This window comes from Neltuma alba, unplaced genomic scaffold (assembly GCF_004799145.2).
Source record: "Neltuma alba isolate B1F8T4 unplaced genomic scaffold, ASM479914v2 tig00000817_pilon, whole genome shotgun sequence".
NCBI lineage: Eukaryota > Viridiplantae > Streptophyta > Magnoliopsida > Fabales > Fabaceae > Neltuma > Neltuma alba.
In genome coordinates, this window is record NW_021632206.1 from 7,842 (window position 1) to 35,073 (window position 27,232).

A 27,232-nucleotide genomic window follows, 5' to 3' on the forward strand; every position below is an offset into this window, starting at 1 on the left:
GAGTAGAAACTTAAGAAACGCTTGATTTTTGTGTGTGAGGGAAAAATGGGTTCAAAGCAGACCTTATTTCCTTTATCATTTGGTGTAAAGAGAAACCAAGAAAATGTGAGGAGGAAGAAGGACAAGGAAGAGCAAAAAAGACTTAAGTAATGATCAATGATGTTTTATTTATAAAAAAAAAAGTGGTTTTTCTGGTTGGGTGGCATTGAAAGGGATGCAAACAAGATGAGTGATATTAGAAGGGAACCAGTGTTGTAACATGACAGTTTAGAGATTTGGATTGAGCTATTCGAGATTTCATACCAAGAAGTGATGAAGTGCTAGAACGACAAGTCGTCTACTATGGTAATTAAGGTTCATCATCAAGCAGATGAAGATGCCTCTATTGAGCTTGGTGACTTGAGGGTCGAGTAGAGGGTTGGTGATGCCTTTATAGCCCAAGTTGAAGCCCAGGATCCCACCACATACTACAATATTTTCAATGTCTCTGGTGAAGATTTCCTTTATGTGAAGTCAACGTCATTACCGATGACTATGTTGTCACTATCATGGAGACTCAAGTTGCTGAAAGTCTAGGTGCTTGGCAATCATAAAAGTGTTTTTAAAAAGCATTTTTCTCCAAATCAAGGAAAACTCCTTTATATATTTACTTTGTATATCGCAAAATTACTTTTAAAACTATGATTTCGATTTCACCCAAACACCTAGTAGCTGTTGAAGTACTCTGCTCTTGAATCAATAATATAATGCTAGAAGAAGCTAATTCTTGCCCATTTTCTCCTATCAATGAAACTTTTAAGTCAATCAACCTTGATAAACGAACAAATAATGCTATTTTATATATTTTTTTCCCTTGGTCAATATTCTATAAAAGAATGAGATTCATTACTTTAAAGTTAAAATAGTATAATCATAAAAAATATAACAATATATAATTAAAAGTTAAAATTTTTCATTCATACCATGCCTCAAAAACTAGGATTAGAGAGACCAATATCCTAAGGGCATTCTTTGATAGAATGACAAAGGACATGCAATTTCACAACAACCTTATTACGAGGAAAGGCAAAAATAAGTTCAGTAATCACATGTATATTTAATTCATCTCTCCAATAATTGTCCATAAAAAAATACTTGAAGGGACCACTGTATCCCCAACTTCAAAACCTTAACACATTAATGTAAATTCATGTTTAATTATCCTAATATTAGAAAAGAATCTCAAAGAGAGAATCGAAGTTTTAATTACCTCTATATTGTTTACAAATTCTGCAAATAACCCTTTAAACCCAGTATGAATAATTTCCTATAAAACAAATAGTTTATTGTTAGTATGATCATAGGAACCAAAAACAAAGCCTTTAAATTATTCCAATACATATTCACCTCAAAAAATATACCAAAAAAATATTCAGGAATAGGCCTCCCGGGTTAAACATTGGCATATAGAGCCTATTTGGAACAACTAGAGCCTGTTTGGAATAGCTTATAAATAGCTTTTCAATCGTGATTTACAGAATACGAGACAAGTATGTGAGAGGAGTTTTGTCTCAACTTACGTAAAACGTGATTATAAGGGATTTTCACCGCTATCCCAAACAGGCTCATAGTGTTGCATTCAAGGCATTACATTGAGAAGAAAGAGATAATAGCATGAGCAAAAAGGCACAAATTTTGTCTAATAGTATGAGCAAAAAGGCACAAATTTTGTATGTAAACATGTTTATGTATTACTTAAACACTAGTGTTTCCATTTCTTTCAACTTATGCTTACAAACATTTATAACCATTGCCTAGAGCACTAAAAAACAAATTTAGCAGTGACAAAAAGTCATCACCAAGTGGTAGCTGTAATGACTATCATTGATACTTATTAGCAGCGACAAATGACTCACCACTAAAAGCATAGTTAATTATGGCTGAAAATTTAATTGTCGCTAAAACTATACTTTTAACGAATACTTCTTATGTTGCTGCTGAAAACAACATTACCACCAAAAAAGACAACCAACTTTAATTATTTTATGAGATGACAATGTCATCATTACCCAAGACTTGATCCCTCAACCTTTTCCTTGTCATATGAAATGCTTTGCCATCTAAGCTAGAATGACTTTGCAAATTAAAAGTATGAAATTATCGTTAAATATTGCACACATATGTATGTATATATATATTATTCACAGTATAATATTTATATACATATATATATATGAGTCCTGAATTTTAGATCAGTTGTAAATAACTCTTATGATATTTCAAAGTTTAAATTTAACTTGCTTGACGTTTTAATTTTTAACATTGAGCTCCCTGCTGTTAATTTTTCTATTAAGTTACTAACTTAAACTGTCATATTATATTGATAAGGATGACACGACATTCTACATGGCATTAGTATAAGTTAATAATTTTATGATAATTATGCATATTTTTTACATAGATTTAAAATGTCATTTTATCCTTAAAAAAACAAAACAAACCCTAATCCCTTCACGTCTCCTCACAATAGGCTAACGCGACTTTCAATAATTCTGAAGGAAACCCTTATTCATCCCTTTCCTCTCGCAATTCCTTTTCCAGAGACAGAAGATACTAGAGGCTCCCATAGTAATAATACTTGGAAATAGCAAACCGTATCCAACAAAATGGAAAATTTCACACATTCAGATATCAAGCTGCAAGATTATATAGATAGTCAGAGAGAACAAGAATGGTCATTGAAACCGTCATAGACATCTTCAACTCTCCACCTCAACATTTATGGGTGTGTTTGGCATCACGTTTGAGAGCCTAAACTGACTTCTCAATCGGTAAAAGCTGGCTTGTATGAAATGGCGATATTTGGCTCAATGATTTGGCAATATGACTTGTCTGCCTCAAATGAGCTTTTTCCATAAGCTGCATCATCTTACTTTTGACATACATATCTCCTCTCTGAAAAAACAAGAAAGAACAAAGCCAGCGGCAAATGATTTATACACACACATATGTATCCATTAAATATATTCAATTAAGTATTTCAATATTTTTTTTTCAATTTCTTCATAATAATAAATTAATTTCTTTATTTCTAATAATTTTATTTTTAATATTTTCTTTATAATTGTCACATTATATACATTTAATATTAAATATATATTACTTAATAAAATTTATGTCCTTTTAATCATTTTGCATTTAAACTGACTTTTTTTATTAATCATCCAAACAACCTTCAATTTCTCAAACTGATTTTTTTACAAAAGCCAATCTAAACATAAATCACAATTTACCATTTGACTTTTCTGATTGAAAAAAATTACTTCTACCACCGCTAATCTAAACACACCCTAATTTGGTCAAATTTATTTTCCTCTCCATTTTTGTTTTTCCTCTTTCTCTCTAATTTCTCACAAATTGAAATGAGGCAAACCTTGCATTACCGGTCTAATTAAAACTCTCAGTGGGATGCACCATGTTTACACTACAATTTGCGCACATCACCGTGGAGTTTCCACCCTCTCTTCTCTCATCATCTTATTAATCCAACAGTGTTTGCACAGCCAATTTAAAATCCTCAAGGAAATTTGCTTTTCCAATCCACGGCGTGAGGGTTTTTCAAAAGTTGAAAGGTAGCAAGGAGACCACGCAATGCGTAAGAGGGTTTTTTTTAAAAAAAAAAAAAGATAAAATGACATTTGAACCCTTATTTAAAAATGATATAATTATTATGAAATGATTAAATCAGATAGGATGTCATTGCGAGGTATCTTATGTTGATTTGGCGTGGCAAATTTTGTTAAAAAGATAATGGCAAGTTAATGGCAATATGTTCATAATAAAGAATAAAAGTTTAGGGGTTAAATGTAAACTTTGAAATATTAGGAAAGTTATATGCAACTATCCTAAAATTCAGGAGGTTTTGTATAATTCAGCCATATGAATGTAAATGCATATAATTTTAATATATAGATATATAATGTATATGTATATATTATAATATGTGTGTGTTTTAAAGTATAAAAGAGGATATTAAAATATATATTCATATTATATTTATAATATTCTTTTTGAATAAATTAAAATATGAATATAATTAAAATAATATTATTTATTTGATATATTTTAATATTATTTTATTGATTATTAACATCTATTTAATGTATTAATAAATTGTTTGACAGATTAATATTTATAATATTATAGATTAGATTATATGTACTATTTTTCCTCACCTTAAAGTTTACTTTTATTATAAATCAATTATATACTTTTAAAAAGCTTATACATAATCTTTTTCATCATAAAATGATACATTTAATGTTTTGAGGTGCTAAATTCCATTATTTAAGAAAATTATATTTGTTGATTAAAAAAATAATTGTAAAAAATCACCTTTTTAGTGACCAATAATAAAGTTACAGCTGAAGTTCAGCTTTTTTTTTTTCTGCAACTTCTAAAAATCATTTTTTTCACAGCAACTTCTAAAACTCACACTTTCAGTGAAAACTTTTTACGGTCGCTGCTGAAAGTCAAATTTTTAACGATGATTTTAATTGTCGCCGCTAAAAATTGTCGTTAAAAGTTAGCTTTTCTGGTAGTGAAGCTAAATATAAACTCATTGTCCCTAAGAAACAAATTATCCAATACATCACTTTCATGCATTGCTAAGGGATATTGTCATACATATTCTCTAGGGGTGAAAATAGGCCAGGCGGCCTATCACGCGCATGTAAGTATCAGAATAGGCTCAAGCCTGTAAAAAAGCCTGTTTACTTTATCAAGTCATGCTCAGGCCTGATAGTAAGTCTGTTAGGCCTGTCAGGCGGCCTGGGCTTGTTATCTTTTTTTTTTTAAGGTTAAAATTGTAAATTGACAGGAGGGAATTTGCTATTCTAATTGGTTAATTGAGAAAACTCCACCCACATAAACGTGTTACCTAAAGCCTATTGCATGCTTCATTTCATTTCAATTCTTTATAATAAAAATAATTGATGTATGTATAATGACACATATTTGAACAAAGTAAGAAAACATAAATGCATTAAAAAATAAAATAAAAAGCATCATTCATTTATTTGATCCATGCTTTTCATATTAATCTTATATAGAATATATATATTTATATAGAATTGACCTATTATGTTTTAGACCGTATATATGTGTGCTCAATCTAATTCTTATTATAGTAGTTGCTTAATTAATTTAAATAAATAAATAAATAACAATAAATGTAACATTTTTTTTAAAACAATTATGTGTAACAACAGGATCAAATATCATTTTGTTAGTAAATTAGTTTGAATAAATGATAAATTTAAAATATAAAAAGGATTAAGGATGTTTCATATTTTAAACTAGATCTAGTCATCAACTAATTTTTATACTAGAGATGGGATGAAGTGGTATTTTTATATCAGAGTGAAATTATGTTTTCTAATAATTTTTCATATTAGATTTTTTTTTGGGCCCAAGGGGACATGTTTTACAAATTGTGTTAATTTGATAATTTCATATTTTTTTTGTTTGTATTTTAGATAAATTAGGTTGAATTATTGTAATTTTGAATTAATTTATGTATGTTTAAAATTTGTTAAAAAAACAGGCATCTTAACAGGCCATAGGCCAGGCCTGATTACAGGCCAAGCTCAGGCCGATTAAAAGGCCTTTCACAGGCTACAGGCCAGGCTCAGGCCAATAGGTCTCACCACAGGTCAGACCTGTTAAAGGTGAGGCCTGGCTTGGCCTGGCCTGTTTCCACCCCTAGTGTTTCCCAACTATTTCAGGCAAATATATCCAACAAGCTTTTATATGTTGATATTTTAGGCAATAGGACTCTAGGTCTAATTTTAATATTGACAAAACATTTTAAAAAAAAAATTTAGCTGTAATACCTGGAATAGCCAAATAGGTCCCAAATAGGTGGCAAGAAAAACGGGGAATCAAATGTGAAGCTTATAATACTATGCACGCAAACGAAAAAAACAACACCGAAAGACTTTAATACGATTTCACTATTACAATACCCAAAAATAACTCATCGTATAAGTGTCTCAAGTGATGAAATATGCATCAATATTAAATACTGCTTTTAATCTTTAATATAAGACCTAATTGAATAATTTAAAAGATTAAAAAAATTAAATAAATTGCTTTAAATTATTATATTTATTGTTTTTCTTAAAACTAATTTGCTCGACTTATAAAACAATAAATAATTTAATAATACATATAAATATTTTAGAAAGATCATGTAACATATATTATATTAAGTAATTATCTAATTTTTGTAATTTTCTCAAATTAATCAACTAAGTTTTGTATTAAAGATAAAAGGCAGTATATAAGATCATGCATCATACCCAACGCATGTATATATAATGTAATAATAGTATATGTATATTGCATTTTTAACCAGATATGAAAGGTATTTTAGTACTCATTGGACTTGTCTATTTTACTCCTTTATTCGGTACATTTTGGTGGACCAATAATTTCTATATATGTATCTTAAAAAGGTTAATATAATTTTTTGTTCTTCAAATTTATTTTCATTTTGATTTTGGCCTCTCAAATTTCAAATCATGAGTTTTTGATCCATCAAGTTTCTTTTATTTATAATATAGTCCTTATAATTTAATAAAAACCTAAACTATTTTGTTTTTTGAGAAACTAAAACCTATAATTTAAAATTTAAAAAACTAAAACTAAAATAAGAATTAAATTTTAGGGACCAGATATTATATATTAAACTCTCGCATTCGCGCAAGTATAAGAGGAGTACAGCAACCTCATCGTACCTTTCCTTTCGTTGTTGAAAGGCCACATATTCTCGACCATTAATTATTCTCTCCCTCCCTGTCAGGCACGCACAATCGTATACTGATATTTTCGCATTACATTCCATCTCAGTTCAACTCATGCTCATCATTATTATTTACTCTTCTTGTTCTATCTACAGACACCCTCAACATATTTTGCATAAATAAAAAGAATTTTAAATTATATTAACCCTACATTAAAATAAGGGAAAATGACAAGAAAATACAACCTGAATTTCAAAAAGACAAATAAGGCACCTGAATAAGCAAAATGACAAATAGGGCACTAAATACTAATTTGGAATATAGATTTTTGGCCAAAAGACCGAAATACCCTTATTATGTTTGAAACCTGAGGAGATGGAGAAAAGGCGGAAACTGGCTCCACTCGACGAAAACAACACCCCCAGTCAACAAAACAGGAACTGCTTCCACTCAGCGAAAGCAACCCCCCACTAAGTGAAACAGGAATTGTAACTACCTCCTTCAGTTGGCGAAAGCAACCTGCCGACCCGACAAGAGCAACTCGCCGAAACAGAAAGTGCCCCCACTCGGCGAAACCAAATCAAAGCTCTTCTAGTAACCAAAAAGGGTTCTCCGAAATCACATTGCCGCCGTCGCTTTCGAAACTAAACAGGTAGGGAACTTGAATATTGTTGTTCATAGAGCATTTTCGATGGGTCTCCGAAGCTTAAAATGTAATTATGCAGTGATGCTCTTTGTGGTTCCGTCTTTGTTGTTCCCATAGAAGTTGCTGTAGGACAAAAAAAGTTGTTTCCATGTTATTGCTCATGTGTTTGGTTGTGTACACATTTGGAAATGATTGTGATTGATAGTGTTTAATCCATTTTGGGTGGCCTTTAATTGGAATAGAGGATTGCTTTTGTTGTGGGGATTGTTTTATTTTGATTTGAAGGAAAAGAACAAAATGGAAAGGATAGTTTTGGCGGTGTTATTTGACTTTACTAAAAAGAGTATAGCTTTCTATGTGGAGAAGGTGAGATTTTAAGGAAGTTGAATTTAGTAAAATTTTGTCTGCACGCGCAGCAATGATAAAATTACTTTCATTTTCATTGAATGGTTTAGGCTGAAAAGTTTGTCCTTGCATGGGTAAAATTTGCAAAGGTTATCCTGTTGTAGTAATTTAGAAAGCAGTAATTCTATTAGCTGAGTAGTAAATTTGATGAGGTAAGTAGTAAATAGTACTAGTGGGTTTCGTATTGAAATAACAACTATTGATCTAAGAACGACTAAATTTGTCTTGGCAATGACTACATTTGTTAACTGATATGTTAATGAAATTTACAACATTAATTAGAGTAATTGACTACATTCGCCAATGGAAAAGAATAGATTTGGTATGGGAATGACAACATGTTGTGATGCAAATTCAATTGAGTGGACAATGATATTGAGGTGATATATTAATGAAATTTACTACATTTATTAGTAGAATTTACTACATTTGGTAATTGATTAGACAATAGTTATGAGGTGATATGTTAATGAAATTTACTATATTTATTAGTGGAATTTACTACATTAGTCAATGAAAGTGACCAGATTTGTTATGGGAATAACAACATTGTCGTGATGCAAATTCATTTGACTGTGCAATGGTTTTGTAGGTAATATGTTATTGAAATTTACTACATTTGTTAGTGGACTTGACTACACTTGTTAATTGATTGGACAATGGTAGTTTGGTGATATGTTAATAAAATTTACTATATTTGTTAGTGTAATTGACTACATTTGTTAATGGAATTGACGACATTATTGTGAAAGAAATATATTATTATGAATGACTAACAAGTGGTGTAATTGTAGCAGGGAAAATGGAATTACAAGTACAAGTAGAAGGAGAAGGAGAGGGAAGTGGACAAGTGAAGAATGGGTACATGCTGTTTCTCCATGAATTTAAGGCGGGCAAAGAGTTTAGGAATAGGAGAGAAGAAGTTAGAAAGGCAGTAAAGGCATGGAGGGAGCTGCCACCGGAGGAGAGGAAGAAGTATAATGATAAAGTGAACAAACCAAAGAAGCAAGGGACAAAGAAGAAGCAGATGAAAAAAGTTGCTTTTAGCACCTATTGCTCAGTTCGGCAATACAAGTCATTGGTAGAATTTATAAATAGCAATGACAGATTGAAAGCCAAGGTACAAAGTTTGGGATTCACAAGTTTGCTTGACATGGGATGTGAGAGACTCCCTCGTGACCTCATAGTACGCATGCTTTGAGCATATGATTCGCCTACTCATCAATTTACAATAAGGGGGAAGATCAAGGAAATTGATGCAGAAGATGTTGCGAAGTTGTTGGATGTACCCCACACAGGGGAAAAGGTAAGAACGGATGTGGATGATGATGATGAAACATATAAAAGGTTGAAGAATGAATATGGTAAAGTCTCTTTTACCAAGATACTCAAAGACATTAAATCTGGGGAGAATGTAGAGAATTTTGAGTTATTGTTCATGCTGTACACACTTGGGAGTTTTCTAGCTCCTACCTCACAAACAACAGTGAGTGACAAGCTAGTAAGGGTGATGTGTTGTACTATGAATGGATTACATCGATTTGATTGGGCCACATACATTGTGAACAACTTGTGGAAAGAGATGGAAGATTATGTTGAAGTGTATAGAAACGTAGGGGAAGACAATGATGAAGGGAGTTGCAACGTCGGAGGATGCATTTACCTCTTATTGGTATGTATTTATTACCATTGTTTTTTTGTTGTATGTTTGAATCGAGTGATGATAAAGTTAATAATTTGATGTTACAGTTATATCTTGCTGAGCGCTTCCCATTATCTAAATCTGTTAGAGATAGGTCAATAAGTGCTATTCAATTCTGGACTGATGAGAGGATAAAGGAGATGACAAAGAAAGAAAGGCGAAGCAACAGAGGCCTATTGTATAAGGAGAAGGGCTCTAAAGTTAGGGTTGGAGATGAGGAGAGAACAAGAAGTGTCGCTGACTTACACCCGGTGTGTGCTTTGCTTGGTAATTTCAATGTGCATTAACAAGATAAAGTGTTTGATCTTTTTTAATAATGTGATGCAGGAGTTGCAGAGCTTACATCAAAAGTTGATGGCTGTAATTGATTTAAGCTACAAGAGACTTGTTAGTGCAGTAGAGGACGAGCTACATAAGGTACACATAACGATGGAGGAAAATCGTACTGTGGGAGATGAGGGCCCTAGTGAAGTTGGAGATGAATATAAGGGAGAAGATGAAGCTAATGATGGTGATGATAACGAGGGAGGTGATGATGAAAATGAGGGAGGTGATGATGATGGACAGGACTCAGGTCACGTACCTCATCATGGAGATGACTCGGACGAGGCCGACATGATTATGTTGAGGAAGAAGGAATACAAGTAGAAATATGGATTCCCTTGATGTTTCCCCCATGGACAAGAATGCACAGCCTAGGAGATCACAGAGGGAGGTGAAGTCGGCCATAAATTCTCCATGGATTTTGACAATGCTTGTTTTGAGGAAAAAGAGGAATATGGAGGAAAATGACAAGTTTTTTAACATGATATCCCGCATGTGTTCAAGTCAGGAGGGTGACATGTAAGTTACTATTTGCATGACTCTGAATGATATTACTTATCGGTTGTTTACTGATTAACTACACACATAATGATACTGGGAACACATTTTTAGGCCTTTAGTTAAAATATCTGACGAGGATATCACTCGAGATCAGCTAAGGACACTTAGAGGAATTGAGAGAATAGGTAATCGTGTAAGTTAGTATTGTGATCTTGGGCTGAGTACTATAATTTTTATATTTGATGCTCATGTATACCTGTGGGAAAAACTAAAATTTACTTGCAAACAACTCATGTCAGTTGTGTGCAAGACTTTACTGGCTGATATGAAGAGTGAAGGAGAAGTGAAGCGACACATATTTGATGCTGACTTTATGGTAAGGTTACTAAGATGTTTACAAAATAATTACTGCTACATGACTAATCATTCAATGCTGGAGGCAATACTAGCTGCGAACCCATCTCGGTGGGATGCTAGAAAATGAGAAAAGCAGTTTCTGCCTGAATGTGTCGGTTACAACATTGGAGACTGTGACTTGATATTTGGACCTACACTTGTTGGTGCTCACTGGTTTTGTCTTGTGCTTGAGCCTAAGACAATAAATTTCTATGTGCTGGACTCAATGAAGCCAAGTTTTTCTGCTAAGAAGAGTAAGAAGAAAGGTGCAGCTGATGATGATATGATGACTGTGGTCACTGGATGTGTAAGAATATTGTTACTGTTCTTGTGTAAGATGCCATTTGTTTACCAAATTATTTACAAATGCAAGTATGCGTTGTGCAGAGGGATCAATTTTATGACATGATTGAGATAGTAAAGCCCAATACCATTGGAAAGAAGCAGATGAGTGACATTATTTGGGCCTCTGTTCCTCAACAAAACAATCTGTGAGTGGTATTACTTGTTGATGTAATAATGTATGAATGCTACTTCGTGTTTCACTCATGGACATTGTTGCCATGTGCAGGCGAGACTGTGGCGTTCATGTTTTAATATGGTTGAGCAATGGGAGCCCGGTGTGACGCTTGACTACAGTGAAGAACATGTTGCTGATTTGCGATGAAACCTAATGTGGTGGCTTGTTAATCATGAGCTCAATTCAAGGCGTGAAGAAGCATTGAAATTGCTGTCATCCACAGATCCCACACCGAGGAAAAAGCAGCGGGCATCACGGCACTAAATTACGTTGTCTAAGTTTAATGATGTTTTAGTTAAAGTTATGTATGTAAGGGGATTTGCAAACTGTTTTCAGGGAATGTAAAGGTGCCTCATTTTCAAGTAATGTTAAACCATTTTCCCATAGTGTTACTACACATGTAACGAGATTTACAACTATCAAAGTGAATTTGACTACTTCTTCAAATGACTTGACAACCTGTTTTAAGAGGCAGGGCAACTTTTCTCAACAAGAACACAAATACCACGCTGAGTTTGACAAAACACATAGTGGGAATAACAACTTTTACAGTGAGTGTTACTAGTTGTTCAGTGGGTTTTCCAACCTTATGTTTATTGGGCTAGGCAACTTTGGTTTTAAAACAATACAACTTGGCGGTGAATTTTGCAAAACACATAGTGGGATTTACAATGTTCACAGTGAGTTTTACAACTTCTGTAATGGGTTTTGCAACCTTCTGTTTTTCTCTGGGCAACCTTTCTTTCACAAATCATACAATTCCACGCTGAATTTCATAAAACACATAGTGGGAATAACAACTTTCATAGTGCGATTTACTACTTGTACAGTGGGTTTTACATCCCTATGTTTATTGGGCTGGGCAACTTTGGTTCTAAAACAGTAGAACTCGGTACTGAATTTTGCAAAACACATAGTAGATGTACAACTTTCACACTGAGTTTTACAACTTCTGTAATGGGTTTTGCAACCTTTTGTTTTTCTCTGGGCAACCTTTTAGAAACCATACAATTCCACGTTGAATTTCACAAAACACATAGTGGATTTACAACTTCACAGTGCGATTTACTACTTGTATAGTGGGTTTTGCAGCCTTATGTTTATTGGGCTGGGCAACTTTGGTTTTAAAACAATAGAACTCGGTGCTGAATTTTGCAAAACACATAGTGAGATTTACAACTTTCACAGTGCAATTTACTACTTGTATAGTAGGTTTTGCAGCCTTATATTTATTGGGCTGGGCAACTTTGGTTTTAAAACAATAAAACTCGGCGCTGAATTTTGCAAAACACATAGTGGGATTTACAACTTTCATAGTGCAATTTACTACTTTTATAGTGGGTTTTGTAGCCTTATGTTTATTGGGCTAGGCAACTTTGGTTTTAAAACAATACAACTCGGCGATGAATTTTGCAAAACACATAGTGGGATTTACAACTTTCACATCGCGATTTACTACTTGTATAGTGGGTTTTGCAGCCTTATGTTTATTGGGCTAGGTAACTTTGGTTTTAAAACAATAGAACTTGGCGCTGAATTTTGCAAAACACATAGTGGGATTTACAACTTTCACAACGCGATTTACTACTTGTATATTGGGTTTTGCAGCCTTATGTTTATTGGGCTGGGCAACTTTGGTTTTAAAACGATACAACTCGGTGATGAATTTTGCAAAACACATAGTGGGATTTACAACTTTCTCAGTGCGATTTACTACTTGTATACTGGGTTTTGCAACCTTTTGGCGGGCTGGGCAGATTTTCTGCCCAGAACAATACAATTCGATGCTGAATTTTACCAAAAACCAGTAGCAATATACAGCAGATACATTACATATATTCAAATGACTGCACCTCAAGGACATCACGGTAAACATTGAACCATTAACTTTCATACTAACTATACGTGCAATGGAATGTACCATTCACGCAACAATATTTACCAAAAACCAGCAGCAATATGACAGCAGATACATTACATATATTCAAATGACTGCACCTCAAGTACATCACGGTAAACATTGAACCATTAACTTTCATACTAACTACACGTGTAATGGAATGTACCATTCACGCAACAGTATTTACCAAAAACTAGCAGCAATATGACAGCAGATACATTACATATATTCAAATAACAAGTTAACATTAAGATTAAACCAGCACTTAATGTTTTCTTGTCATTCAACCAACAAAACATATCCCATTTATTAAAATTATATGCAAATGTGATATCCTGTCTACTAACCCATGTACCAAAAAAGGTTAAGAAGGGTTCAAAAGTCATTCCATTTACACCAAGAAATCACCATATCTATTGACATCTAACTTCAACTTGGGTTTGGATTCTTGCATGTTCTTCTTGTGTGCCCAACTTGTTGGCATGTGCTACAATGGTAGATCTTCCTATTTTGGAACTGTGACTCTCGTCTTTTTATTTTAGGCCTTCCTGGTGGTCAATTAGTCAAAGGCGGTGCCAAGAACACTTGATTTGCTATATTTTCCACCCAGTAATTGTTAGGATTTGGCATGTCTACTGTCACCACTGGAATCATAGTCCTGCCATAAATCTTTTGTTGTGATGTAATCTTGTAGCATTCATCAACAAAATCATACACATTGCAATTCACAGCCTTAATAGCTGCACAGGCATGGGGACATGGAATGCCTGACATTTGCTAAGCTGCACAGGTGCATTCGCCTAGACCAAGATCAACATGTACAACTCCTTTTGCTGTATGGACACACACCCTACCTCCTCCATAAGGTACACTCAACATGCGTGCTGATCTAGCAACATTGTCCACCAATTTTGTATCTATGTTTGGGCCTACACCATTTTTCCAATTACTCATTGCTATGCTGCTGCATACATCTTCTTTGCCACTTTCTCACGATGCTCATGTATAAGTTGGAACATTATATCATCTCTCTTTCAACATCCAAGCATTGAATGACTCAGCAAGGTTTGTTGTGATGTTATCCCATTGTTTAAATGGGAATTTACTTAAGGCCCACCTTTCAACATCATCATGATTAAGAAGCCACTCAAATAATTGTGGATTGAACTTTCTCATGTTATCCATTGCACCATCAAACTCGGTGTCAAGCCTTGCATATGCAATGGCATCCAGGTATTGCAATCCCTCCTCCCTTGCTTTCCCACTAGTCTTCCTCTTTCCTCTATTTAATTTAATCATTTGTGCAATGAAGTTTTCCTTAACATGTCTGTAACAGTATGCATGCCTCTCACCACCAAATATTGCTTGCACAGCACTTATTATTGCATTGTGTCGATCTGACACAATTGTCAATTCCATCGACCCAACTATCTCCTTAATCATGTATAAGAACCATGTCCAATCCTCAAGTGTCTCTCCCTTTACAATAGCAATCGCAAAAGGTAACAATTCATTGTCAGCATCATAAGCAGAGGCCGACAGTAACGTCCCCTTATACGGTCCACTTAAATGACATCCATCAATGTCCAGTACATGTCTAGCACCAGCTATAAAGCCTTCTATACAACACCCATATGCTATGAATGCACGCTCAAATGTGTTATTAGTATTACCCACCCATTTGGCCACAGTTTTGTTATCTGTTTCCTTCAACCGTTCACATATCATGGAATAAGCATATAAGACTGGTCAGGCCTGCCATGTATGTCCTCTAAAGCTTTTTGCTTCGCCCTGTATGCTTGTTTATATGTCAACTTCACACCATAATCTCTTTCCAAACTCTTCCTTATATCATTTGGATGCCTGTCTATGTGATCATTTACCTCATCAATGATGATTGATGATGTCAAGCTAGCTGAACCACAATGTTCCACACGAAATTGTCTTGAGCATTATGAACATGCTCATTTATGAATGTTGCCACACGTAAAAAGGGAGTACTCTTTCTACCCACTCTTGCACTTATCCTCCACGGACAACCTTCAACACTACATTTCACATACATTTTTCCCTACAATTTTTCACATACTTGTACTCAAACTTGTTTGCAATACTGAACTTATGTACTTTCTTCTTGAAATCTTCTGCATTTGCAAAAGTCTGATTCCGTCCTAACAACAATTCCTTCCATTTCAAAGAATTCATCTCCGGCAAAGGTGTAGGTGCACTCACTACTCCGTATAGCAAGCTTACATTAGGTCTTTCACTGCCTCTAGAACTTGTACTTTCCAAAGCATTTCCCTCTAACGTAGGCTCATCACTTTGTTCTGACAGTCCTACCATTCTTGAGATCCTGCATTTATAATTACCACTGCTGTTAAGAGATTTACTACAATATTACAACAATTATCAACTTTCATAACCACAAAAAAAATTTCTCACTTACCCTTCTGGATAACCCATTCCTTCCTCCACATTGTTATTACCTTTATGTGCTATATAAATATGTGCATCACGGTCATTATATTCAAATAGATTATCAACTTCACCATCATCTATAAGATCTACCAATACCCTCTCATCAAAACTCAAAGTGTATTTAATATCACAGCCATGACAATCTATGCTGAACCATTCTCCTATCATTGCCCTCAAATCTTCAAGTTTTGTACCCTCATTTATTACTTTACTCTGACAGTCCCACCACAGTATTTAACTTCACCATCGCCATTTTCTACAAACTTCCCATCTACGTGAAAATAACAAGCAAGTCTTCTTGAAGATGTTGATACAATGTTACAAGACATCACCACTTGCTAACCTGCAGCAAACAACATTAAATAAAAAAAATTAACTTTGCGCGAATTAGTTTCCATCAACGTATGTGACATCTAAAACACACACACAAAGAGAAACTTTTCTTCTATTCGCAATTTTATTATAGGGTTTCACAACTCCATTATTGATTTTAACAACGTTCACCACCTGAATGCAAACTTCACACCTACGCAATTGCTTGCCACTTTTTTGATTTCCGTTACGTCATTCGAAATAGTCAATATAAAGTATAAAACCTCATCTCCAACACACCCGTCCCCACCATTGTTCCATAAAACAGCCACAAAAAAGAACTACCCAAACCCCACCATCACGTAATGTGACATGTTCACTCTCTCTCTTGCTACAAACCCTCTTGCCCACAACCAAAATCTATTAAATCAGCAATCCCAACAAAATGGTGATGCGGAGGAGTAAGATTATACCATTTCCTAAGACTACCGACTTAAACTTACCTCTTTTCAGCTTTAATGTGTTGCTCCAGCATTCCTCTTTCCTTCTTCACGTGCTGCTCAACCTGGTTCTATGTTTATTTTCTCATCATTTTCACTTCCTTTTACCTCACTCATCAGGGCAATTTCGTCTTTTGGCCAAAAATCTGAATTCCAGATTGGTACCCAGTCCCTTATTTGTCATTTTGCTTATTCAGGTGCCTTATTTGTCTTTTTGAAATTCAGGTGATATTTTCTTGTCATTTTCCCTTAAAATAACTTTTCAATTTTATTCTTATTTAATATATACATCTTTTAAAACATAACTATCTATTCCTCTAGTCTTATTTATAAATCTTTTTCAATTTTTCAATATGCTTTACACAGACTAGGAATAACTTTAAATTTCATTAAATTTCATTTAAAATTCAACAACTTTCTAATTTTATCCTTATTTAATACTCTCTCGGTCCTTAATATAGGACCTAATTGTTAAGTTCACTTTGGTCCTGAAATAAGACTTATTTCTCATATTTATCAATTTTTCCTAAATTACCTATGTGGATACTCCCTCAATCATAATCAAGTAAGTGTAAGACGGAGGATATTAAAAAAGATGATTATGGTATTTTAAAAAAAACATGTCATATTTTTTATAATTAGCTAACTTACCTAACTTCTTTAATCTAATCAAATTAGTTAAGTAGGTCTTATATTAAAGACCGGAGGAGTATATATTATATCTCAATATAATAATAAATATTGAAGGGTAAAATTGTATATCTATATAAAAAGTTTCTCTCAGCACTTTATAAATAAGACAAAAAATGTTTTCTCTCTCTGCTCTATAAATAGAACCAGAGGAATATACTATAATAAATGAAGGGTAAAATAGTATATTCATGCTGAAAATTAATGAAATAAGTTATAAATAACACCAAGAAAAATCTTCTCCCTCTATCTTATAAATAATACCAGAGGAGTCTGTTTATGTCTCAGAATAATTCAGATTCAAATGAGCAAACTTTATGTTTGTTTATAACACAACCCATTTTCTTCTCCTTTTCCCCATATTTCTCGATCCTTCCGCGCAGAAGTTGGTTCTAAAAGTCATGACTATGACGGATGACAAAACAAAGAAAAAAACAATAGAAGCCTTTGCTGATGATGTCTATGGTATTAGGTTTTGAAACCCTTCCAAATTCTCTGAATTATTTAGATTCAGTGTGTAAGGCAAATTCAGTAGTAATAGGCTAAAATAGTTCCATTTAAGTCAATTCATAGAGCCTCTTTCTGAATTAATCTCGCACTGAATCAGAGTTTTCAACCTTAGGATTATTTGTGATAATCTGAGGTTAGTATTATTAGGAGACAGGAATGGATTCGATTATTGCTGATATTGTATAGCAGAAGTTAGCAATGATAGGTCAAATGGACGTAGTGGCAGTGGTGAAGAAGCTGAAGAAAGTGGGAAAAGTGAAGATAATATCAGTGGGACCTAATAAGGAAGAGGAGAAGAAAGAAGAAGAGAAGAAGGAAGAAGAGAAGAAATATGAGGAAAAATGAACATTTGGTCCTAAAAATTCTAGAGAAAATTATGTATGCTATCTTTATTATTTGTTTATTTAACTTATAATTTTTATATTTATGGTTAAGTCTTTGTAATTTAAATAATTTTTAATTTGCTCCTTATTATTATATTTGTTGTTAAGATTTCATTACATTATAACAATATGAATTATACATATTTAAAGTATTAAGATAACAGTAATAAAAAAGTATTATGATAAATAAATTTAAACTTTATAAACTATAATGATTCTCTTACAACTTTTTAAATCATAAGCGTTATAAAATTGAATACAGTTGTGAAGATATAAAATATCATTTCTGTTTGTGTCAATATATATATATATATATATATATATATCATTTCCGTAACTTGGGCATAATGAATTTTTCACTATTGGTTAGTATTTTTTAAATAAATTTTTTATTTCTATAACTTCATTTTAAAAGTCGTTTTAAAATGTGAAATTAGTAGACAAAATTTGCAGGTGAATATTTATAATTTAAATAATTTTAAATTATACTACCTCAGGTCTTTTAACTTTCAATTTAGTTCTAAATATAAAACCTCAATCTACTCTGTCTCTCATATTTATCCACTTTCATCTAAAATAGTTCTTGTAGTAATTGCACATATTAAAAGTTTTACCAAATAGTAATTCTAGTTAATACATATGATTAGTAAAGATATTTTAGGAAAGATAACACCTATTTATTACAAATAGCTAACTTAACTAATTTTTTTAATCTACTTAAATTATTTAATTAGTTTTTATATTAAGTACAGAAAGTAATACAATTCAATGGAAATGAAAGTAAAACTTTAGTTAAATATCCAAAGTTAAGCTTCTGCTAAAAAAATTGGAAAACAGAAGTCCACAGTGATCAGCTTAGTGAGCCCAATCCCATTAATTAGATCCAACGTGATTCCAATTTCCAGCTATGTGAGCCGACAATGATTCAGATATACACTACAAATAGCTTTTGGTATAATAGGAAGTCAGGAACAATCTCCAAGCAATCCTAACAGACAAGACAATAATGGATTTGAGGTCTTACTCTAAATTTGACACTAATTCAGAGTTAATATAACTTTGAGGGAAGGCATTGGAGCCATCCCAAACTGATTTCAAGGAAGGAAAAGCACTTCGAACTCACATTGAATGAAAATAATTATATTTGAAACAATTTTTTCTTACTCACTTTTAGCTGTCAACATTTTCTATACTTGAATTTTTTGAAATCAACTTCTCAGTGTATCATCTAAACAAATCTCTCTCAAATTGACTTTTTTTTATAAGAGCCTATCTAAATATAAATCATATTGCAGTAATTGAATTTTACCGCAACATTAGTTTGCAAAAGTCAGGGAACAAAAGTTACTTTTACCAAGATTAATTCAAATAAGTCCTAAATGAGTTGATTCAGCATATGCAAATATACCTTGGTGCAAAACCTGTGATCTGAATCAGTTGTAGCACGTTCAAAATTTGATATTAATACACGAAAGATAACGGAAGTGCAACCAGACAATCTTGAGGATTGTTGAAAATTAACTGAAGAAGTCTGATCCATAGAGCACATTGAATTGCCTTAAATACCCGTTTGATCCTCTAGTGGTAGAATACACCATCCAAACCCATTTTCAAGATATGGCATTACCAAATCAAACTGGGATCAACACTCAATCTCTTTTATCTGTCTAGTAATACATCAGGCTACTCAAATCAATACTTAACATGAATAAGGAAATAACTGACAGTCTCAGTTTAGCAATCTGAACCAACATCGTATTAACAACCAAGCTGATTGCTTAATTGAAATGAAAATTCAGGATCACAGCCCTTCATCTAAGAAATTTTCCTATTCTGACACATCTAGATTACTTATATGACTATATCGTAACCGATCAAGCCATTTCTACAGCCATTCTGTAATATCCCCAAGGAATATGCGATCTGATCTTGTTCTCACTAGTGACCTGAACCAGATCGCCTGAATAAACGGAAGAAACAGACATAGGTGGTTAATAGACTCCCTCAGTGCCTTAACACAGGGGATAAGACTCCTAAACACGCACATAACGTTTGTGTGAAAAGATGCTAATGGAAGAGTTTTGGCAACGATTTCCACAAACACAACCAATACATCAACAAGCCCGTACCACATCTAGGTAAAAACAAGCAGGAGGTCAAAGTTGCATGTTGCATAGGGAATGGTGCCTTTACCTCTTAGGGATGCTAACCAGTGTAGTTAGAATCCCACGATTCACAATCCGAATTTTGCGATTCGAGATAAAATAGACAATAAAAGATACGAATCTCCTATTGTATCTTTTTGTGGCTTAAATCATACAATTCACATTAGAATTGTGCGATTCACACCAGAATCATACGATTCAAGCAGTGTTGAGTCACACTGGATCTGACTCAACACGCTAAAAAACTTTTTTCATGTTTATTTTTTCTGATTTTTTTGTTATTTATAGGAGGCAATCTGTTGTATGAATGCTCCCTAATGCACTTATCACTTTCAGCTTATCAAATATCAATCAAAACCCTTTTTTTTTTTATTCCCTAATTGATTTTGGAGACTATTTGTCATTGAAATTTGATATGTATTGGCTTTTTTAATTTTTTGTGAGGTGTATAGAACCTAATATCTATAAACTTTTGATGTTCTCTTCTATAAAATTACCTATATATCATCTTTAATAATTGTTCATGAATCTTGCGATTCTTGATAAGTTTCGATTCAAGATTTAAAAAATAGGCTTTCCAATTCACAATTCATATCCCAATTTGATAACCTTGATGCTAACCTTTCAGAGTGAGTTTGTTGCGTTTTGTTAACGACAAAAAATGCTGATCATAAGTCAACTGATCAAAAATTATTTAGCTAACAGATGCACCATCGCAACATCAACTAGCTGGTCTTACAGCCAGCATTTAAACTTGCTGCTCAACAGATACCACATCGTCTGCTGTCCCCAACTTTTACCCTGTTCGTTGTTCAAGTATGTAACAAAGCCTAGCATATCATAAGTCAACTACACAACTGTCATGTGCGGGAAGCACCAGATATTCTATTTCTAAGATCATCACAATACACAGTAAATATAGAACATATGAATCCAAACATTGCTCATTATACTAGCACACGAGCAGGAATCTGGGGCCCCATTTGGTACAAATGGACGGGGGACAAGGGAAGTGAAAGTCAGGATGGAAGCCTAAAAAAATGTATGCTTGGTGCATTTGAAGTTGGCTTCCTCATCAAAATGGTGGACGTTTGCTTCCATTGGGGCGAGGGAAAAAGTGCCCCCTTCCACGGAAAATGACTTTTTCTGACAATTCTAGCCTCTTTAATCTTATTTATTGACAAATTTGCCCTTGCAATCTTTTTTAACCTGATCACTCGTTTTTTTCACTCTGCCATCACCACTTACCCTCTTCTTCAACCTTCAACAGCCACTATCTCGCTACCAGCAAGCTTGTAATGCCATTCTACTCCAGCTTCATACTTCTGTAATAGCGACTTCTTGTTGCAATGATATCTCTCTTGGCAACTTCCAGTAAAGCTTCTCAAATCTTGACCATTGGCCCCGCCTTCTATTTTTCTATTAATTTCCAACAATTAATTAATCAGCAAATCAAAATAAATGGATTCTGATAAGGATGTAAATAATAGTCAGCTTCTCAATATTGTTTAGGAGGAAAACCAAGACCGGACATATCTGGAGGGGGGGGGGAGGGAATGAACCTACTCAGGTTGAAGCATTACAACTACTTAACCTGAAGCATTGCAGCTTTTCATCGGCAGAGACATGAGTTGCAAGACAAAAATCAACTAATGACAAATAATAATGCCCAGGACAAGAATTTACATGGTAACACACGCAAGAAGATACATGTCTACAAACCAGCAAAGGATGATAGAACCAAACAAATGTAAGTTGATACATATTTCATGGACAATATGCTTGACATTTGATGGCAAAAAAAAAAAAAAAACACAAAAAAAGAAGGAACATTTGATTAGCTAGCACTTCTTATATTTATACAGAAAGTCAAGCAGCAAATATTCTCAACAAATGTCTAAGTGTAAATTTTTTACGATGGTGAGCAAGCTGCATATGGAAAATTCATTCCAAAGCTTGAGAGGCAGTGACAAAAATCAAGGTAATTGATTCCCTAGTATGCTGTAATGGAAACATAGACATCAGAGAATTTTATTCGCTCGTAAGCAGTAAAAAGCAGTAATGATGGGATCAGTTTTGTATCTTTAATTATTACATTCGTTAACTAGCCAAAAAACCAGAAGGTAAGGGTTGATTCCCAAAAGTAGCTGAAGATCAAAACTTAATGAAGCAAGACCTTTCTTTCATATATATCTGATGCCAATTTTTAGGGGGGAAAATTCCACATTTCTCTTGAGATGAAGCCAAATTGGGTATTAGCATCAGGAAGAGTATTTGATGGGTACCAAACTCTATTGCCACCACATAAGGAGAGATAAGGGAGTGCCTAAAGGGCAGAAGGGTAGGACCAATGTTTCAGAAAAAAGCACAGATGTTAAGACCAGATAAGACAGACAAGCATATGAGCAGAAGATAGTCATGATGAAAAAGTAGAAGGGAGTAGTTATAAAATTTTTGACAGGGGCATATAAAGAGAAAAGGTACTGGTGGTGAGAGCCAGCCTCTCAAAAGTTGGCAAACGTGCCATATTCTTGAGATTTTAGTTCTGTATTCAAGCCATTTTGTTCATCCTATTTGCTAGTGTTCGGAAACTGCAATCCATACTTCACTCTATCAGTGTCATTTGAAACATCAGTGCTGTTCAGTATTCTGTAGAATTCTCAATAGCCTTTTCATCTTTCTGTGGTTGTTTGAGAATGCTAGTAGGGGAAGTAACTTAGTGTTACTACTGTTTCTTTCATAATCTTGTGTATAGTTGTTCTTCACATAGCACATTTGGCAATCTGTTCAGGGGGAAAATGTCAAGGCCCTCACAACATTTTAGTAATAGGATAAGTTATAGTCAGATCTAACTTCCATTCTAAACAATACGGGGCTTATTGCAGATAGACCAAAGGGTCAGTTGTCACTGTTAGAGATTTGGGACATTAGAATCAAAAGCAAAGATCACAGTAGTAGTTGCAACTTTCCTCAATTTATTTTCCTACACTACCAATGAGCCCAAGATGAAATCCATGAAATGAGAGAGGAAAAAATCTATCATCAGCCTTTCTTCTCATTAGCTTACCTTGGAAACATAAAATTTCAGTAAGACAATCCCAAGACAAGTTATCTGAATAGTGAAAACTAAGTTAGACTACAAATAGAGCCCATCTTTTGATGTCAATACCTGACAAGCTAGATTGCTAAGAAAGTATAAATTTCTCGATATATGTCAATAAACTTACTGCATCTTTTGGCCCGCAATTAACTTCTTGAATCAAGATAACAAATACTCCAAATCCAGTAAATATTCATCGTTTAAATTATATGAAGGAAACTCACATGCTATGTATCACATCACTAAGACTATTAAGGTGATAAAGAGCGCAGCGATAAAATTACTAATTGTACAACTGACATTTGCATGCTTCACACAAGCAGGTGGATGTTATTCCTCCATATCTAATGCAGAATTTTAGTTTGGGATACGGGGTCATCTATTACTTCCAAAAGGTGAAGAGCATCTAGAATATCAAATTAGCTAGTTAACTTCACCATTTTTCTAGAAGACTATCTATGCTTTATCCTGTTAACCCTAACCCTAGTTACAGGAAAACAAAAGTAATCATATTCTAGACAGCTACCCGGCAAGGATCCAAGTTCCATGTTAAATATACACCTCAAACACATTTGAAGGTAATGGTATGGGGAGAAAAGAGAGGCCCAAGGAAAGAATTAATTATTGCACATAATGCAATAGAAGTAAAAGACATTTTATGCATCTTCACCTTGAGAAGTAAGCGGCATCGCAAATGCAGAGGGAATAGTTTCCCCACCTTCTATACCAGCTGAAAAAGAAGCAGGTGAATCATCTCAGTAAACAAGATTTATGAGTTGATGCCCTTGAGTCATCTCCAGTCAGAGAATCTATATCTGGCTATCTCTTGTGCCCTTTGAGCCTTGAAAGTAGATGGGCGTACTTTCCCTTTTCCATCATCTGCTTCATTACTTCATGAGCTTGAGCAAGCTTTTTAGCTTTCCTCAAACTACTTAGTAAGGAGCTGTACACAACAAAATTTGGATTACAACCTTTAGCCTCCATTTCTACGAGCATTGAACATGCTTCATCAAACTTTCCTGCCATACACAATCCATGAATCATAGAATTGTATGTGAATACATTTGGGATTTGTTGTTTAGAAATCATCTCATGGAACATTTCTTGAGCTTTCTCGATCTCACCAGCCACTACATATCCTGTGATCATTACCGTGTAAGCCACCACATCTGGCATGCATCCATTCTTTATCATTTCATCAAAAAAATATTTGCAAGCATCCATGTTCCCAGCTCTGCTGAGTCCATCTATCAATGTGGTGAAATGAAGAACAGTTGGCTCTATACCTGTTTCTCTCATGTGATTTAGGAGATTAAGGGCTGCAAGTGGTTTGTCTCCTTTACCAAGAACGTGAAGAAGAATGTTATAAGTATGAAAATCAGGAGAAAACCCATTTTTACCCATCTCATCAAGCAATATGTTGAACTGATCCAACTTCCCAAGTCTGTACTTGGCATACATGACAATATTATAAGTTAAAATATCTGAGGGAAGACCCTCAAGCAACATCTGTTGATGAACCCACTCAATTAACTTGTACTGCTTTAGATTGAGAAGACAATGGAGGATTGCATTGTAGGAGTGCCTAAAGGGCCTATAGTGAAACATAGTTGATTTTAAGAACCTATCCACCACTTTCTTAGCGAAGCCTAGCTCACCACAAGTACAAATCAAAATGTGAAATGTTCGTGCAGTCGTAGGGATTCCTTTCTCATTCATCTCATCGACTAGCCTCCACATTGCTTTAAACTCTTCGCACTCTGCAAATATCTTCATAATTAAGTGATAGGAATCAGCAGTATGCTGGTAATTCTGCTGCTGACTGCACCAAACAAAAAATTTATGGGCCAATTTTGCATACCGGGTCTTACTTTCACAACTAATATTCTTCAAAATACAAAAGAGAACTTGTCTAACAAGAAGACCTGATGGCCTTACATCCAACTCATTTAAAACCAATCTGGCATCAATTCCAGGACCATCCTGGCGAAGAACTTCATAAACCCGCTCAGCATCTATCTTCACGCTTTCTAAGAATCCCTGTCTAAGTGAAAAATGTTTCGGGTTATTGCTCTCATCCTCATGCGAATTATGACCTCTATTTCCAATGGCATCAAAATCCGATTGATTCCACATTCTCCTCAACGGTTCCTCGACAAAATCAAATCCACTTTCAACACGGTCACCATCAAATGGCTGGTCACAAAGCTTGCGAGAAATAGCCAAACAATATGAAAACTTGTGGACTATCCTTGGACCTACTAGGGCTAAAGAAAACATGGTCTAAACCCATCATATCTACAGCTCTGCAACACGCGGAAAACACAACTTGCCCAATAATAAAATCGCATTTATAAGTACTGCCACTCTCAAAATCATTACGCCGGAAAAAGAATCCCGGCCGCACAAACTAATTTGAATCTACTAATTCAATTGTACAGTTCGAACAAGAAATGAAAATAGTAGTAAAATAGAAAGAGGAGAGGAAGTCAACAAGTCTGACACGGAAGAATAGGTGTGATTCTCGACAATACGACACTGAGGTCGCCGTCGACGGGAGCTTTTATCGGCGCTGGGCAGCGCAAGAGCAAAGTCTTTAGTTAGGTTTATCCTAAAACAAGGTCCTGAACATGCCGCGGTGATCCGAACCCGGTTAAAGGTGTCCAAGTTTGGGATTCTCCTTCTCGGCATTCAAGTAGGCCTAAAAAATAAAAAGCATTCTTACGATCAATACTACGTTTACGAGTAATATAAAATTTAATAGTTAAATTAATTATTTATAATAATTTTTTTTTAAAAAATATCTTTACTAATCGTTTGTATTAGCTAAAAATCTAAAACTACTATTAGCTAAAATATTTAATATGTACAACTATTATAATAATTATTTTTAAAAAAAGATAAATATCAAAAACAAATATACAATCAAATTAAAAGTCAAAACAAACTCTTATATTAAAAATCGAAAGCAAAAATATAATTTTTATAAAAGTAAAATCCATCAACGTCTCCTCTATTTAATCTAAATTATAGAGACTTTTTATTTATTTTGAAAACCTATATGAATCTTTTTTAAAATCAAAATATATATTGCACAAACCTTCTTTCTAGTTTTGAGATTAAACTTCTATTCACCCAACTATTAGTTGACTATTAAATCATAAGATCGACTCATTATTTTGACTAAAATACCCCTTCACAACGTGAATATTACTTAATAATTATTATTTAATCACATATAATATATCTTTATCTAAAATTAAAAATAATTTTAATACATTTTTAATGTTTTGTGTTACACTATTAGAAGGATTACCATATTATAAATTTAATTAATTTTATAAATGCAAATTTCTATTTTATGGTAAATTTAAATGTTTAATTTTATTTATTTGTTATCAATTGTGTGATGCAATTTTTTAAATATATAGATTAGCTGATGTTATGAATATAATAATGTATTTGTAAATGTTCATATCTCTTCCATTATCATCAATATATTATTTTATCTCCATAATTCACAATTACTACTTCTAATCTTAATTATAAGACTTTGTTTATAAATTACAAACAAGATCTTATAATTAGAATCGGAGATAATATCTATTATCATGTAATTTGTAAATTCTACTAAAGTTGTAAAGTTGTGCCTATAAATAAAGGGTATATATATCATATATTTAGGATCTTAATTGAATGAGAAATACTCTTATATTCTTTTTTTTTCCTCTACTCTTTCTTTAGCTGAAAATATTTTGTAATTATATATACATATTTTCAATTAAATTATAAAGTTATGTCTTAATATAGCAAATTTAGTAAAAATAAATTAAATAGATTATTAATAAAATATAATATTAAAAGATAAATTAGGGATTTAATATAATGAGGGGTAAAGTGGTAAACAAGATTTAT

General features: G+C 33.6%; 2 protein-coding genes and 1 pseudogene across 2 annotated transcripts; 1 reads left to right on the forward strand and 2 right to left on the reverse strand.

Moving 5' to 3' along the window:
- Positions 1-14,202: 14,202 nt before the first annotated feature.
- Positions 14,203-14,907, reverse strand: LOC114746336 (uncharacterized). The gene has a single exon (XM_028934568.1). It carries the CDS (start codon positions 14,905-14,907, stop codon positions 14,203-14,205), a length of 705 nt encoding a protein of 234 aa, XP_028790401.1.
- Positions 14,908-17,542: 2,635 nt separating this feature from the next.
- Positions 17,543-18,014, forward strand: LOC114746359 (heavy metal-associated isoprenylated plant protein 12-like; annotated as a pseudogene).
- A 2,868-nt stretch (positions 18,015-20,882) lies between these two features.
- On the reverse strand, positions 20,883-25,941 carry LOC114746347 (pentatricopeptide repeat-containing protein At1g55630-like). The gene is made up of 2 exons (XM_028934575.1): positions 23,988-25,941; positions 20,883-21,636 (listed from the first exon to the last, which is right to left on the reverse strand). The coding sequence occupies exon 1, from the start codon at positions 25,595-25,597 to the stop codon at positions 24,137-24,139; it is 1,461 nt and encodes a 486-aa protein (XP_028790408.1). The 5' UTR covers positions 25,598-25,941; the 3' UTR covers positions 20,883-21,636; positions 23,988-24,136.
- Positions 25,942-27,232: the final 1,291 nt, after the last annotated feature.